This window comes from Diceros bicornis, chromosome 34, assembly GCF_020826845.1.
Source record: "Diceros bicornis minor isolate mBicDic1 chromosome 34, mDicBic1.mat.cur, whole genome shotgun sequence".
NCBI lineage: Eukaryota > Metazoa > Chordata > Mammalia > Perissodactyla > Rhinocerotidae > Diceros > Diceros bicornis.
Window position 1 is genome coordinate 25066253 of NC_080773.1, and position 13312 is coordinate 25079564.

General features: G+C 60.6%; 2 protein-coding genes across 5 annotated transcripts; both read left to right on the forward strand.

Annotated features, from left to right (window-relative positions):
- Nucleotides 1–785: 785 nt before the first annotated feature.
- PRMT1 (protein arginine methyltransferase 1) lies at nucleotides 786–10962 on the forward strand. 4 transcript variants are annotated; one of them, XM_058529888.1, is made up of 11 exons: nucleotides 834–884; nucleotides 3010–3063; nucleotides 3600–3701; nucleotides 4464–4619; nucleotides 4769–4832; nucleotides 6881–7023; nucleotides 7846–7933; nucleotides 8021–8136; nucleotides 8817–8967; nucleotides 9320–9441; nucleotides 10669–10962. In XM_058529888.1, exons 1-11 carry the CDS (start codon nucleotides 849–851, stop codon nucleotides 10750–10752), a joined length of 1116 nt encoding a protein of 371 aa, XP_058385871.1. In that variant the 5' UTR covers nucleotides 834–848; the 3' UTR covers nucleotides 10753–10962. The 4 variants fall into 4 exon arrangements, with proteins under 4 accessions (XP_058385872.1, XP_058385871.1, XP_058385875.1 ...); XM_058529889.1 differs by lacking the exon at nucleotides 3010–3063 and having other exon boundaries at nucleotides 786–884; XM_058529892.1 differs by lacking the exons at nucleotides 834–884; nucleotides 3010–3063 and adding an exon at nucleotides 3275–3367.
- Nucleotides 10963–11312: 350 nt separating this feature from the next.
- On the forward strand, nucleotides 11313–12815 carry ADM5 (adrenomedullin 5 (putative)). Its single transcript, XM_058530728.1, has 2 exons — nucleotides 11313–12397; nucleotides 12560–12815. The coding sequence occupies exons 1-2, from the start codon at nucleotides 12327–12329 to the stop codon at nucleotides 12813–12815; spliced, it is 327 nt and encodes a 108-aa protein (XP_058386711.1). The 5' UTR covers nucleotides 11313–12326.
- The last annotated feature ends 497 nt before the right edge of the window (nucleotides 12816–13312 follow it).

Here is a 13312-nt window from a genome sequence, read left to right on the forward strand (position 1 = left end):
CGAAGGGAGGCGGGTGTTCCCGGCAATGGGAGGGGCTTGGCAAAGTCCAAGCGGCTTGAGCGGGCTCCCTGGGTTTTAAAAACTTGGGGCAGTTAAATAGAGGGCTAAAGGTTAAATGCCTCAATGCCTGAGGCTTATTCCTGACTTGTCTCGCAAGCCCGGACAAGCCCTCCCTCTCTGGACCTCGCACTGCTTCACATTTCCCCTCGGGTAAATAGGCATACGCTCTCTTGTTCCTCCTGGACTCCCCTAGGGCTGGGAGAATCCACCGAATGGGCGATGAGTGACAGTCCTTCTAACCAATCGCTGAAGCCTAAAACGGTACCTACCTCCTGATGGGCCAATCCCGTGTTCCCCTCGAGGCCGACAGCTTGGCGAGGGCAGGCCAAAGTCCTCGTGACGTCACATTTGGGCTAAGCCAATAGCAGCTATTAAAAGGCGGATCGTTTTGGTGACGGACAGCTCTATTTCAAGATGTCCACTTAGCGCGGGGCCCGCCGGGAAGTTGTGAGGCGGTGCTGGTGGGGGAACGGGCGGGAATTCCTGGTTGACTTTGCCCAATCATCAGTCGCGCTTCTTACGATAGACGGGCAGTCTTTCCCATCCCGGTCGACTTAAGGGGGCGGGGCTCTACACGCCAGACTGGGCGGGCCCCTGAACTTTGACGGGCGTCTTCTTCGTCCAATTGTCAAATGGTATTCCCAGACGGGCCGCCTTCACTGCCAATGAGATCTCCAGGCGGGGTCGCGCTGGGCGGGCCGTGGACCCTCCGGTATAAGACGGTCCCGGGGGAGTGCGGAGAAAGGGGGGGGTTTCGGCGGCCGGAGGAGGAGTAGGTGCGGGTGAAGATGGCGGCAGCGGAGGCCGCGAACTGCATCATGGAGGTGAGCGCCTGGAGCGCCGTCGGGGGCGGGGGCGGTTTGGGGGTCGGTGTTTTATGCCTCCGTCATGGAGAAGGAGCTCCGAATAGACGGATTGGGGCAGAAGGCCCCCAGCCGTACCGAGAGGGCGTCGCATATTCCGGATCCGGGGGTACCTTTTGAAGTTCGGGCTCCCTAGCTTTCGGGGGCCCGCGGCAGCCGGCCGAACCGTGGGTATCGTGCCCCCTCCCACGTGGAGGAGGGCCGGGGGCGCTTCCGGCCTGGCCCCCACGTGGCCGCGGCGCGGTGGGTGGGGAGGGGGTGTGCCGTGCCCGGTGGCCTGGCGGGCTCCACGTGTGGGACAAAGGCCCCGCCCCCGACCGGAGGAGGGGCGCCCGGGGGGGCGGGGAGGAGGCTCCGACCCTCCCTCGGACGCCCCCAGCCCACCTCCCCGGGGATCGTGACATACGCCTCTGGTGGCACTTACCTGGGGTCCTCTGCGAAGTAAAGAGCCTCTTAGGAGGGGCGATGTATCTTGAGCCTCTGCAACCCCCTTTCCGGGAGCGGGGCGTCTGCTTAGGCATCGGTCCAGGTTTCGTGCACTTTGGGGTTGGGGTTGGAGGAAGACTAAGAATTGGCCCCCTTCGGGCCGTCCCGTTTCCTGTTGCTGGATTCTCCCCCGCCCTGCGCTCTGGGAGCTGGGGGGATGGGGTATGCCCCTGTGACCTCCCTCTGGGGGGGCACCTAGCTGAAGGAGATCCTTCTCGATAAGGCTTCGTGCACCCCCTTGTGGCCATTTCTGGGTGTGTGGGAGGGACATCTTTTTCATGGGGCGTGTCCCAAAGCCCACCTCCTGGTTGGAGCCCTCCGGGGCAAGGGGAGGGAGAGTTTGTCTGCTGGGAAGGGGATGTGATGGAATACAGGCTGCGAGCTTAACCCCTTACAGGACCCCTTTCTCCGACGCATTTGTGAGAGTGGGAGATGACCTCCCCCTTCCTGATGTCCTATTTAGGGGTCCTGAGCTTTGATGCATGAAGTGGTTTCCCGTGAGGTTTGGTTCTTGTGCTGCCATGTGGGGCTGGTTGCGGTGCTGGATTTCAAGCCCTCTTGGGGCTCGTCTGGTGGTGGTATTAGTGGTGTTGAGAAATGGGCCCCAGTGGGAAATCCCCTCCCCAGGCTTCCTTACTGGCTTGGAGGATGGGAGTGGGGCTTGGAGCCCAGTGGGTCGTGTCTGTGACTTCACGCTTGGAGGGTGGTCACATCTGGAAGAGATGTAATGTGATGGGGCCTCAGTCACCAAGATGCATACCATTGGGGGGGAGCTCCCAGGGGTCACTCCAGTGTGACCACCCCCCATGGCTCTCTCCTGGACCCGGGCCTGTATCTGGTCGTGGAAGAAATATCTTCCCCAGAGGTTGTCCCCGGACTTGGCCCCACACCTGGGGGGCTTCAGGGCCTTGGATGGGTGTGTGAATGAGGGGAGAGGGGCTTGAGGGGCCAGAGTCTGGCCATCCTCCCTGGGACTACCTTTCTGGGTAGAGGGTAACAAGAGAGGTGATTGGTTCCAGCTGGTTTTGTTCTGGCCTTCCTGAGCCCAACGCAGGAGGTAGAGGCTGGGGTGCCACCTCTGGTGGGGGTGCCACACCTCCTTTCTGGAATCCTCTCATAAGAGACTGGTTTGCAGAGGTGGCAGATGCCCAGTGGGTGCACCTTGCCAGCCCCCCTCCCCCAGCTACTCCTGGCACCCCAGGATGGGGGTGTGTGTCAGGAAATGTCACCTAATCTGGGGGGATTAGATGATGAGGGGGAGTGACAGCTGGCAGTGCCTGTGTGCCCGGCGGGTGCCATTCCTCTGGCCAGGATGGGGGAGGTGTGTATGGTCAGGTGCCTGGCCAGAGAGGGGCAGTGTTGGGGCAGGCCACCATCTCTCCAGCCACAGCTGAGACAGGACCCCTCTCTTCTCCCTCCACTTCTCTCTTTTTAAAAACAGCCCCGCCTCTTTACTTGCTCCCTCTGTCACCACTCCCCACCAAGGAAAAGGAAAATTGCAGGCAACACCCCCCTGCCCCTACGGGCCTGTGTCCTCTGGCCTGGCCTTCCCCTAGCCACCCCCAGTAGCTAATCCTTTCTCCCTGTTACTCTCTCCTAGAATTTTGTAGCCACCTTGGCTAATGGGATGAGCCTCCAGCCGCCTCTTGAAGAAGTAAATATCCTTTTGTGAGACCCTTCCCCACATAAACATGTCTTGCCACACATCAGGCCCTTCCTAGCAGTCTAACCATGATCTCTCTTGCTTCAAACTGTTTACTCCGTACCTCCGAAGCACTTACTCCAAACTCCCTCCAGCTCTGTGGCCCCCAGCTGGCCTCCCCCAATACTGTGGCTACTTCCTTAACTCCATTCCCAGCCCCCCTTTGCCCTTCCCTGTGTCGACCCCAGTTCTGCTTCCCCTCCCCTCTCCAGCTGTGGGCTGAGCTAGAGATGGGGGCAGAGAGACTGGAGAGATGGTAGGCGTGGCTGAGGTATCGGGGTGCTCCCCTGGATGGTGCTTTGGGGGGGGTCCTGGAAAGAGAGAATGGGGTTGTTAGGTTTTGGGGTTCTGGGGGAGGCAAGATGGCAGGCGGGGGCTGTAGGTACGATTTGGGGGGTGTCTATGCTCTTCATAAGTAGGGACCTGGAGGTTTAAGAAGCCGTGGGGAGCCCCCAGTTTTGACCCGCGCTCCCATCCACCCCTCCCAGGTCTCCTGTGGCCAGGCAGAGAGCAGCGAGAAGCCCAATGCTGAGGACATGACTTCCAAAGATTACTACTTTGACTCGTACGCTCACTTCGGCATCCACGAGGTGAGTGTGGACAGTTCCTGAGAATGCTGATTCTTCGTGGGGTTAATGTTTGGCAGGGCTGGACCTGAATTTCCCACGCATGTGCAGTGCCTCCCCTGGCAGCGGGCCGCCCCTTTGCGCATGCGTGGCACACGCTCCGGGGGTCCTTTCGCTCAGCCGTTGCCTTGGAGACCGAGGTGAACCTGGCAGCTCCACGGGGCCGCTCTTGGGAGGCTGGAGTGGGAGCGCGCATGCGTGCCTGCGACTCCAGCCGGAGGGCGGGGCGTGCCGGTCTCTGCCGCCCTCTCGTGACCGGTGGTGGGACTGTCCCCCAGCTGCTCACGCCCGGTGCGCAGACGTGCCTTTTTGCACCCTGTGGAGGCTGAGGTCCCAGAAAGTAGCTGGGATGGGAGTCTGAGGATTTTTTTTTTTTTCACTATGGCCTTTTTGGAATTGTGGTGAAATATACGTAAAATTGACCATTTTCAAGTATACAGTTCAGTGGCATTAAGTTACTGAGGACTTTTGAAAGCCAAGGATTGCTGGGGTTTAGGAGGCAGTGGTGGAATCGGGTTGAGATGGGAGTTTAGTCCGTCCAGTCTGATTTTAAAAATAGGGAAACTGAGGCACCTGGAAGGGAAATGACTTGTTCCGAGGGGACTAAGCAAGTGGGAGGGCTGAGCTCTAGCTCTCCAAACCCAGTGAGTTGGAGGCCAGGGCAGCCCCTGTTCCAGCTGGAAAATGAACCCCCTCATGGTATCCTTGTGCTCCCGCCCCCCCCAGGAGATGCTGAAGGATGAGGTGCGCACCCTCACCTACCGCAACTCCATGTTTCACAACCGGCACCTCTTCAAAGACAAGGTCGTGCTGGATGTGGGCTCGGGGACGGGGATCCTCTGCATGTTTGCTGCCAAGGCCGGGGCCCGCAAGGTCATCGGGGTGAGTGTCCTGGCAGCCGGTCTGGCCTGGCGCTGGGCTTGGGGGTCGGAGAGGGGGCCCCCTCAGGGCTCCGGCACTGGGTGGAGAGGGATGGGGGCTGAAGGGGGGACTGGGGGGGCTCTCACCCTCCCTTCTTCCTGGGCCCCCAGATCGAGTGTTCCAGTATCTCTGATTATGCCGTGAAGATCGTCAAAGCCAACAAGTTAGACCACGGTGAGCCCAGGAAGAGAACGGATTTGGGGGGTGGAGTGGGTGAGCCCAGCTTCCCCGGGGCCCTGGGCAAGGGGGTTGGGCCACTGGGCACAGATTCAGCCATTCTTGCCCCGGGGACTCTGGGCTGCCGACAGCCGGGGGATCCAGCCTTCTCAGAACCCACGACCTATGAGCGTGTTCTGCGGTCTTAGAATTTGAGTGTCGAAGTCGCAAGCTTAGCACTTCAGTCTTAAAACGATAGGGCAAGAACAGTCTTTATTTTTTTCAGTGAGTAACAGAGTCACGTGGTTGACACCTGAGGACCCACAGAGAGAGGTCTCTCAGCCGCCCTCCTCTGAGTCCAGCCAACACTCCCTTCCAGAGAAGTCTGCACCTACAAGCAAACATACTCTTAAATGTTTTTACATTCAAGTGCATATTTTTTATACAAATGGCATTTCATACAAGTCTTTTGCCCTTTGTTTTTTCATCTGTTTATTGTGTGGTTTAACACATTTCGGATGTTGAGAGGCTCTTGTTCTTTCTGATGACCACCATCCTATGCAGATGCCTCAGCTTTCTTTTTTTTTTGTTGTGAGGAAGATCGACCCTGAGCTAACATCTGTTGCCAATCCTCCTCTTTATGCTGAGGAAGACTGGCCCTGGGCTAACATCCGTGCCCATCTTCCTCCACTATATATAGGACGCCGCCACAGCGTGGCTGGACAAATGATGCATTGGTGTGTGCCCGGGATCCAAACCTGGGCTGTCAGCAGAGGAGCGTGCACACTTAACCGCTATGCCACGGGGCTGGCCCATGCCCCAGCTTTCTCATCCAGGCTCCTGGTGGTGGCATGTTGGCTGCTTCTGAGATTTTCATCGCCTTCACACAATGTCATTTCATATACAAACTAGCATATCTGTGAGGCCAATTTATAAGAGTAGGATTGCTTGAGTCAAAAATGTAAGTTGGGGCTGGCCTAGTGGTGTAGTTGTTAAGTTCGTGCACCCCGCTTCGGCGGCCCGGGGTTCACGGCTTTGGATCCCAGGTGCAGACCTCTGCCACTCGTCAGCCATGCTGTGGCAGCGTCCCACATACAAAATAGAGGAAGATGGGCACAGATGTTAGCTCAGGGACAGTCTTCCTCACCGAGAAAAAAAAAAAAAGAAAATGTAAGTTGGATAGATGTTGCCAAAGTGCCTTTGAGTTCCCACCAGCAAGGCCAAGGGGCAGGGAACGTGAGGAGATAGTGGGTTTTCCGGAGGTGAGGGCGCCTAGCGTTTTAGAAAGTGAGTGATTTTTTTTTTAAAAGTCAGACTAGTGTCATGAACCCCCAGGTACCCATCACTTGCCTTTAAATATCCATCTGAAGCCAATTCCAACAGTAGTATCATTTCCCCTGTAAATCCTGCTTGTGTGTCTCTAATAGATAAGACCATTTAAAAGAAATAACTGTGCAGTACTTACTATATGGAACCCAGTTAGTGACAAAATCTTAACATTGCCTAATACCTAGTCCACATAAAATATCTGCCTCTGTCTCAGAAATATCCACAGTTTTAAAACTGAGTTCATAGGGTGTGGCCTCAGCTCGCTGAGTTCTTTTTTTTTTTTTTTTTTGGTGAGGAAGATCAGCCCTGAGCTAACATCCATGCTAATCCTCCTCTTTTTTTTGCTGAGGAAGACTGGCTCTGAGCTAACATCTGTTGCTAATCCTCCTCCTTTTTTTTTCCCCCAAAGCCCCAGGAGATAGTTATATGTCACAGTTGCACATCCTTCTAGTTGCTGTATGTGGGATGCGGCCTCAGCATGGCCGGAGAAGCGGTGCGTCAGTGCGCACCCGGGATCCGAACCTGGGCCACCAGTAGCGGAGCGCGCGCACTCAACTGCTAAGCCACGGGGCCGGCCCCCCGCCGAGTTCTTTGAAGGGGCCCAAATGCAGCCCCCAGCCCTAAACTGAGACGACAAGGGCCGCCCAGTGGGGTCTCCAGGCCCTGGCCGCCCCGGGGAGGGAGGGCAGCGGAGGGGTCTCCTCGGGGCTGGTGGCATGTGCGTGTCTGCCCCACAGTGGTGACCATCATCAAGGGGAAGGTGGAGGAGGTGGAGCTGCCAGTGGAGAAGGTGGACATCATCATCAGTGAGTGGATGGGCTACTGCCTCTTCTACGAGTCCATGCTCAACACCGTGCTCTACGCCCGAGACAAGTGGCTGGTGAGGCCCCGGCGGGGCGGGAGCAGCTCACGCGGGCTGGGGGCCTCGGGCTGTTTGTTGAGCGCCTCTCAGTCAGAGTCAGGTGGAAAACACGGGCCAGGCTAGGTATTTCCCACACAGGGGACTTAATAGAGGGATTGACCGCACAGATGTTGGAAGGCCCACAGCCAGCACGGGTGTAACAGGCACCAGAAGCTAGACAGCCACAAGGAGCTGGTGCCATATCAGGAGGGAGGTAGTGCCGGGAAGAAAGCCATAGCAGGGGAGGGGGATACAGAGGGACTGGGGGGCCATGGTCCCAGTGCTCAGATCAGAGCAGGCCTCCCAGGGGAGGTGACCGAGATCTGAACACAGGATGGGAAGTAGCTGTGAGGGATCTGAGGGGAAGAGCACATTGGGCAGAGGATTTCACCCAGTGCAAAGGTCCTGGGGCAGGAGTGCACTTGCTGTGTGTGGAGAGCAGCAGGGAAGTTGGAGTGGACTGAGTGTCTGGAAGAGCAGTAGGAGGTGAGGGGTAGAGGGATCTGTGCAGATCTCGTGGACCCTCGTGAGACTTTGCTTTACCTCTCGGAGCCAGGGCGGGTTCTGAGGATCCCACAGAACCTCTGCAGGAGAGGGTCTGACTTAGGGGCTCCTGGGTGCCGTCCGGCAGCCATATGGGAATAGATGAGGGCCTGAGGGCAGATGCCGCTGCAGGAATCTGGGTGGGAAGTGTTGGTGGCTCACACTGGGGCGGGGGGAGAGGGGGTGGATAAAGTGGGGCGGGGGGGCCAGTGTTGCCAAGGCCCGCCACCCTTGACACCCTCGCCTTCCCCTCGGCAGGCGCCTGACGGCCTCATCTTCCCAGACCGTGCCACGCTGTACGTGACGGCCATCGAAGACCGGCAGTACAAAGACTACAAGATCCACTGTGAGCTCGGGCCCGAGGGGCTCGTGGTGGGGGTGGGCTTGGCCTGGGCGCCCCTCATGGGCTCACCCCTCCCTACCTGCTCTCCAGGGTGGGAGAACGTGTACGGCTTCGACATGTCTTGCATCAAAGACGTGGCCATCAAGGAGCCCCTGGTGGACGTGGTGGACCCCAAGCAGCTGGTCACCAATGCCTGCCTCATCAAGGTGAGGGCCGGGTGGGCGTCCCTGGGGCGGGAACCAAAGCAGGCCGGCACCGGGCCCACGTGCCACCCGTCAGTCAGGGCCCAGAGCGTTTGCCTGACGTCTTGGGACCCAGGCTGTCGGCTAGAGGCTCAGAGAAGCCGTGGACGTGTCGTGCAGTTGTCACGTTGGCGGATACGTCTGGAGTGAGGGCTGTAGGGGCTGGGGCAGGGTGTAGGCATGGAGAGGGGATGGGCGCCTGGGGCAGGGTGTAGGCGTGGAGAGGTGTGGGGGCTGGGGCAGGGTGTAGGCGTGGAGAGGTGTGGGGGCTGGGGCAGGGTGTAGGCGTGGAGAGGTGTGGGGGCTGGGGCAGGGTGTAGGCGTGGAGAGGTGTGGGGGCTGGGGCAGGGTGTAGGCGTGGAGAGGTGTGGGGGCTGGGGCAGGGTGTAGGCGTGGAGAGGTGTGGGGGCTGGGGCAGGGTGTAGGCGTGGAGAGGGGATGGGCGCCTGGGGCAGGGTGTAGGCGTGGAGAGGGGGAGACGGGCGATTCTCGCAGTAGAAGTAGTAGTTCTGGGCGGTAGGATTGTCAGCTGTGGGGTTCAGATGTGGGAGAGGGGGGCCGGGAAGCCAGCACGGCCCCCAGGTGTTGGGGTTGAACGCTGGGCCGGGTGTCGGGGCCCGGGGCTCACGGGGCCTGTCCCGCAGGAGGTGGACATCTACACCGTCAAGGTGGAAGACCTGACCTTCACCTCCCCCTTCTGCCTGCAAGTGAAGCGCAACGACTACGTGCACGCCCTGGTGGCCTACTTCAACATCGAGTTCACGCGCTGCCACAAGAGGACCGGCTTCTCCACCAGTGAGGCCCCGGGCCGGGGGCCGTGGGGCGGGCGGGGTTCAGGGACAGGGGGGCGTGTGACAGGAACGGCCAGAGGGAGCCACGGGGACGCTGAGAACCTTTGTTCTGAAGCTGGCTCTGCCGGCTGACCTGAGCGTGCCGTGCCTCGGTTTCCCCACCCACAAAATGTAGACAGTGGTCCCTCTCTCCGCCGCTTGATGAGGGTGAAGGGTTTCAGGGATTATTGACCAGTCAGTGTGCAGTAAACGGTCACTGGGGGCGTGCCAGGCAGAGGGAAGGCCAAAGCCACGGCCTGGGGGCAGGGCAGGGCCGCAGGCCAGTGGGCTAGCTGACCCCCGCCGCCCGCCCGCAGGCCCCGAGTCCCCGTACACACACTGGAAGCAAACAGTGTTCTACATGGAGGACTACCTGACGGTGAAGACGGGCGAGGAGATCTTTGGCACCATCGGCATGCGGCCCAACGCCAAGAACAACGTGAGGCTCTGGGGGATGGGGCGGGGGGCACCTCTGCCTGTTCTGGACCCTCAGGGTCTGTCTAGGGAACAGGGTTTTATTGAGCACCTACTGGAAGCTGCGCCCTGGGGCCCCAGCCCTCCCGACGCTCCCGTCCTAGACACGTTCTAGAGCTGATAGGGTTTCCCTCCGCCCAGGTGTGGGGAGCGAGAGGCGGAAAGGAGGGCTGTGTCTTCCTCCTGAGCCCCTGGCGGGCCCGAGCTGCCATCAGCTGAGACATGGGGGCAGCAGGTCTGAGGCACAGTCAGGACTCCCGCCGCCAGAGTGGCTGGGCAGACGCAGGGTCTGGAGCCCGGAGTTGGGAGTGGTCCAGGCTGGGGCCTCGCGGGAGGCTGGAGGATGCTCAGGGTGGTGTGGGTGGTGGGGAGTCCCCGAGGTCACACCTGCTTTCTAAGTCAGGGAGATCAGAGCCACTTTAAGCAGCGATTCTCAACCAGGGGCAACTTAGTTCCTCTCCCCAGAGGATGTCTGTCTCTGCAGACTTTTTGGGGTGTCACAACTGAAGACAGTACTACTGGCCTCTGGTGGGTAGAGGCGGGGGGTGCTGCCGAGCATCCTACGGTGCAGAGAGCAGCGAGGAGTCCCCCCAGCAAAGAGTGGCCCGGCCCCAGCGTCAGTAGCGCAGAGGCTGGGGAACCGCAGAGGGACAGACACCCGGAGAGGGAGGAGGAGCCCGGGGCCCAGGGTGAAGCGCGGTGCACAGGTCATTGAGGTCCTTGGTGACTGTGTCCCAGCCTTTCCAGAGTGCAGGGTGCCAGGGGCCCGGATGAGGAGAGGGAGCAGGGCCGGTGGAGTGGGGCCCTCAAGTTTTGCTGGCAAGTTTGTCGAGAGGAGGAAGTGTCCTTGAGAAGGGTTTTCTTCTAAAAGAAGAAGAAATAACTTTTGTTGATGCAGATGGTTTTGATGGGGAAAATCTCACGATGCAAGAGACATACCAGCTGAGCTCTGCTCTTCAGGGACAGTTGGAGGATGTCACGTGGAGCTTTCACTTGGAGTCAGAGTTGAAGGCAGATACTGGGTGGGACCGGCAGTGTGGGTTCTCCAGCCTGGAATGAGCTAAAAGCAGGACCCCACGGGGTCCTGGGGAGGGTGTGTGGACAGCTGGGGGGGGTGCACGAGGCTCCTCAGGCGTGTACCCCCTCTGGCGCCTCCTCACGGTTCCCCCCCACGTCCGCCCTCCGCCCACAGCGCGACCTGGACTTCACCATCGACCTGGACTTCAAGGGCCAGCTGTGCGAGCTCTCCTGCTCCACGGACTACCGGATGCGCTGAGGCGGCGCCGGCATCTCCCGCCCGGCCCTACACGGGCCCGGGGGCTGCGGCCTTCTTAGGTGGTTTCGGGGCACCCCTTCCTCTCCCTCCCTCCCGCAGAAGGGGGTTTTAGGGGCCTGGGCCGGGCGGTGGGGGGCACATCGTGACTGTGTTTTTCATAACTTATGTTTTTATATGGTTGCATTTACGCCAATAAATCCTCAGCTGGGACGGCTCGGCCTCCTGGGGGCACATGGGGTTGGGGTTCTGTCCGCAGGCGCTGAGATGGTGGCTTGAGCTGCTGGTAGCTGCTGGTCTCTGTCCCCACTGGTGTCCCCAGGTCCTGCTCCCTTTCCCCGACTCTGGGGGTCTCTGCTCCCGGCAGCCCTCTTCTCTCAGGGTCTCCTCCCAGCTCGCCCCTGAGCTCTCTCCCAGGGTCTCTTCCCCCATCCCTCTCAGACTCTGTGTCCCCTTCCCCTCTCATGTCCCCTGTCCCCTCTTGGCCCCACTGGGCAGGGCTCCCGGCTGCCCTGCTGGGCTGGGGGAGGGTTGGGGTGGGGGTTCCCAGCACAGCTGGGCCCTTACGTTTCCCAGAAGGCTGCCACCCCTCAGCACACACATTGTTCCTCTTCCTGGCTGTTTTTTCCTGTCCTGGACCCTCCAAGGCCAGGCGCCGGCTGACTGGCAGTGACTATCGCCCTGCCCTCTGCAGCTGGGGAAACTGAGGCGTGGGGTGTGTGTGTTGCAGGGGTAGAATGCCTCGTGGGGGGGTGTGGCTTGGAACTTGGGGGTCAGGGTCAATGGGGGAAGTTCACCGCCCGCTCACCTCCCCAGCTCCCCAGGGGCCATCTACACCTGCCCTTCCTTTCCCTTGGCCTTGTCCACAGAGCCCCCTAGGCCCCCAGGAACGCCCCCACAACCTGGATCACCCATGACAATATCCATGTCTTTCCATGGCCTTGGTGACACCGGCTCCAGTCCAGCTGGAGCACTGGGCCTGCTGGCCCCTCACCCCTGTCTACACCCCTTCCTCTTCTGGGATGGCGTCCACCCCAGCTATGCTAGGGCCCAGACTCCCTTTGTCCTCATCCCCAGGTGGCTCTGTCTGCACATGGCCCACATTGCCCAGCCCCCCTCTCTGGAAGTCGCCTGGCCCCTGAGACTCTGGGTCACGTCGGGTGAGGGTGAAGTAGAGGTCACGCGTCTACACTGGAGCCTAGCACTTCCCTGCCCCCACCCCTTTCCTGGAAGCCAATGCTGGGTCACCACTTGCAGGTGGCAGCTGCCCCGCCCCTCTCCCTTCCGCCTTAAAGGGTCGCGTCTCCCAAGGCCTCCCAGGGGCATAGACAGCACGGCCGCAGGACGGCACACCCATGAGGGCTCCGTGGGCGCGGGTTCTAATCCTGCCCGGGCGTGGTGTGGCCTTGTAGACTCTTGGCCTCAGTTTACCCCGCCTGGGAAGTGGGGACTGGCGCCGAGTCCCCGCGCTAGAGTGGGCGCTCAGAGGGGATTATCCGGACGCGGGGAGGGGGCGGGGCCGCATCCCGGAGGGGCTGCTTCACCCTCCAGTCTCCCCGACCCCCGCCCTCCCCACGATGACCGCTCACGTGCTCCTGCTGTGGCTCCTCGCCGCCTCCGTCCTGGGGGACCCGGACTCCGCGGGCAGGTGAGAAAGGCCGGTGGCAGCGGGGACGGGGCGGAAAGGAGACGGCGAGGGGCGTGCGCCCTCTTCGGTGGATGGGAGGGTGTCAGCGCGCCCCGCCTCCACCGAGCCCGGTTTCTCCAGCGGATTGTTTGAACCCGCTGTTCTCCCAGGCTCCCTCCCCAGGCGGCCCGGGTACCAGGTCCCCCAGCACCGCGGGCGCCTCTGCTCCCTGGGCACGTGCCAGGCCCACCGCCTGCCGGAGATCATATACTGGCTCCGCTCCGCCTCCACCAAGGAGCCCTCGGGGAAGGCTGGCCGCCAGCCCCAGGACCCCCGCAGCTACCGGCGCCGCCGGCGGCGCGGGGCCACAGTCCCGGGGTGTCTCCAGGACCCCAGCCCGCGGCAACGAAGCCCACGCAGTGCCCAGCTCGCTGCGTGATGGTGGGCACGTCTCTGCGCCTCTCTTGGCCTCAGTTTACCCATCTGTATAGAAGTTTCTTTTCCCCTAACTCTACCTCCTGGGCTCAGAGACCGTCTCTTCCCCCCCGAGGCTGTGACTGGGCTGGACCCAGCGGCACACGGACCCAGCATGGATAAAGAATATTAACCTCCAGAGCCAAATAAAACGAGAGTTCCGTGTTTCAGTCTCTGCTTGTCTGTGCCCATTCCAGCCTCCCAATCTGAGCCCGGTCCCTAATATATTCTTCCCCTTTCTCCATGCACCTTTTCCCTCACGGGAGTCCCTCTGACTTCTAACTTGAATCCAATCCGCTGCAGCGCCTCTTCCGCGCCAACTCAACTCATGCAGCTGCACCTTCGTGGGTGGTTTTGGTGGGCCGACCTGACCCCAAGGCAGCCGGACCCCTCCCCGGAGTGGCAGGGCTGACATCCGCTCCGGCTCGATACCTCAGGCGCGTGACTTGACGTGCACTCAGA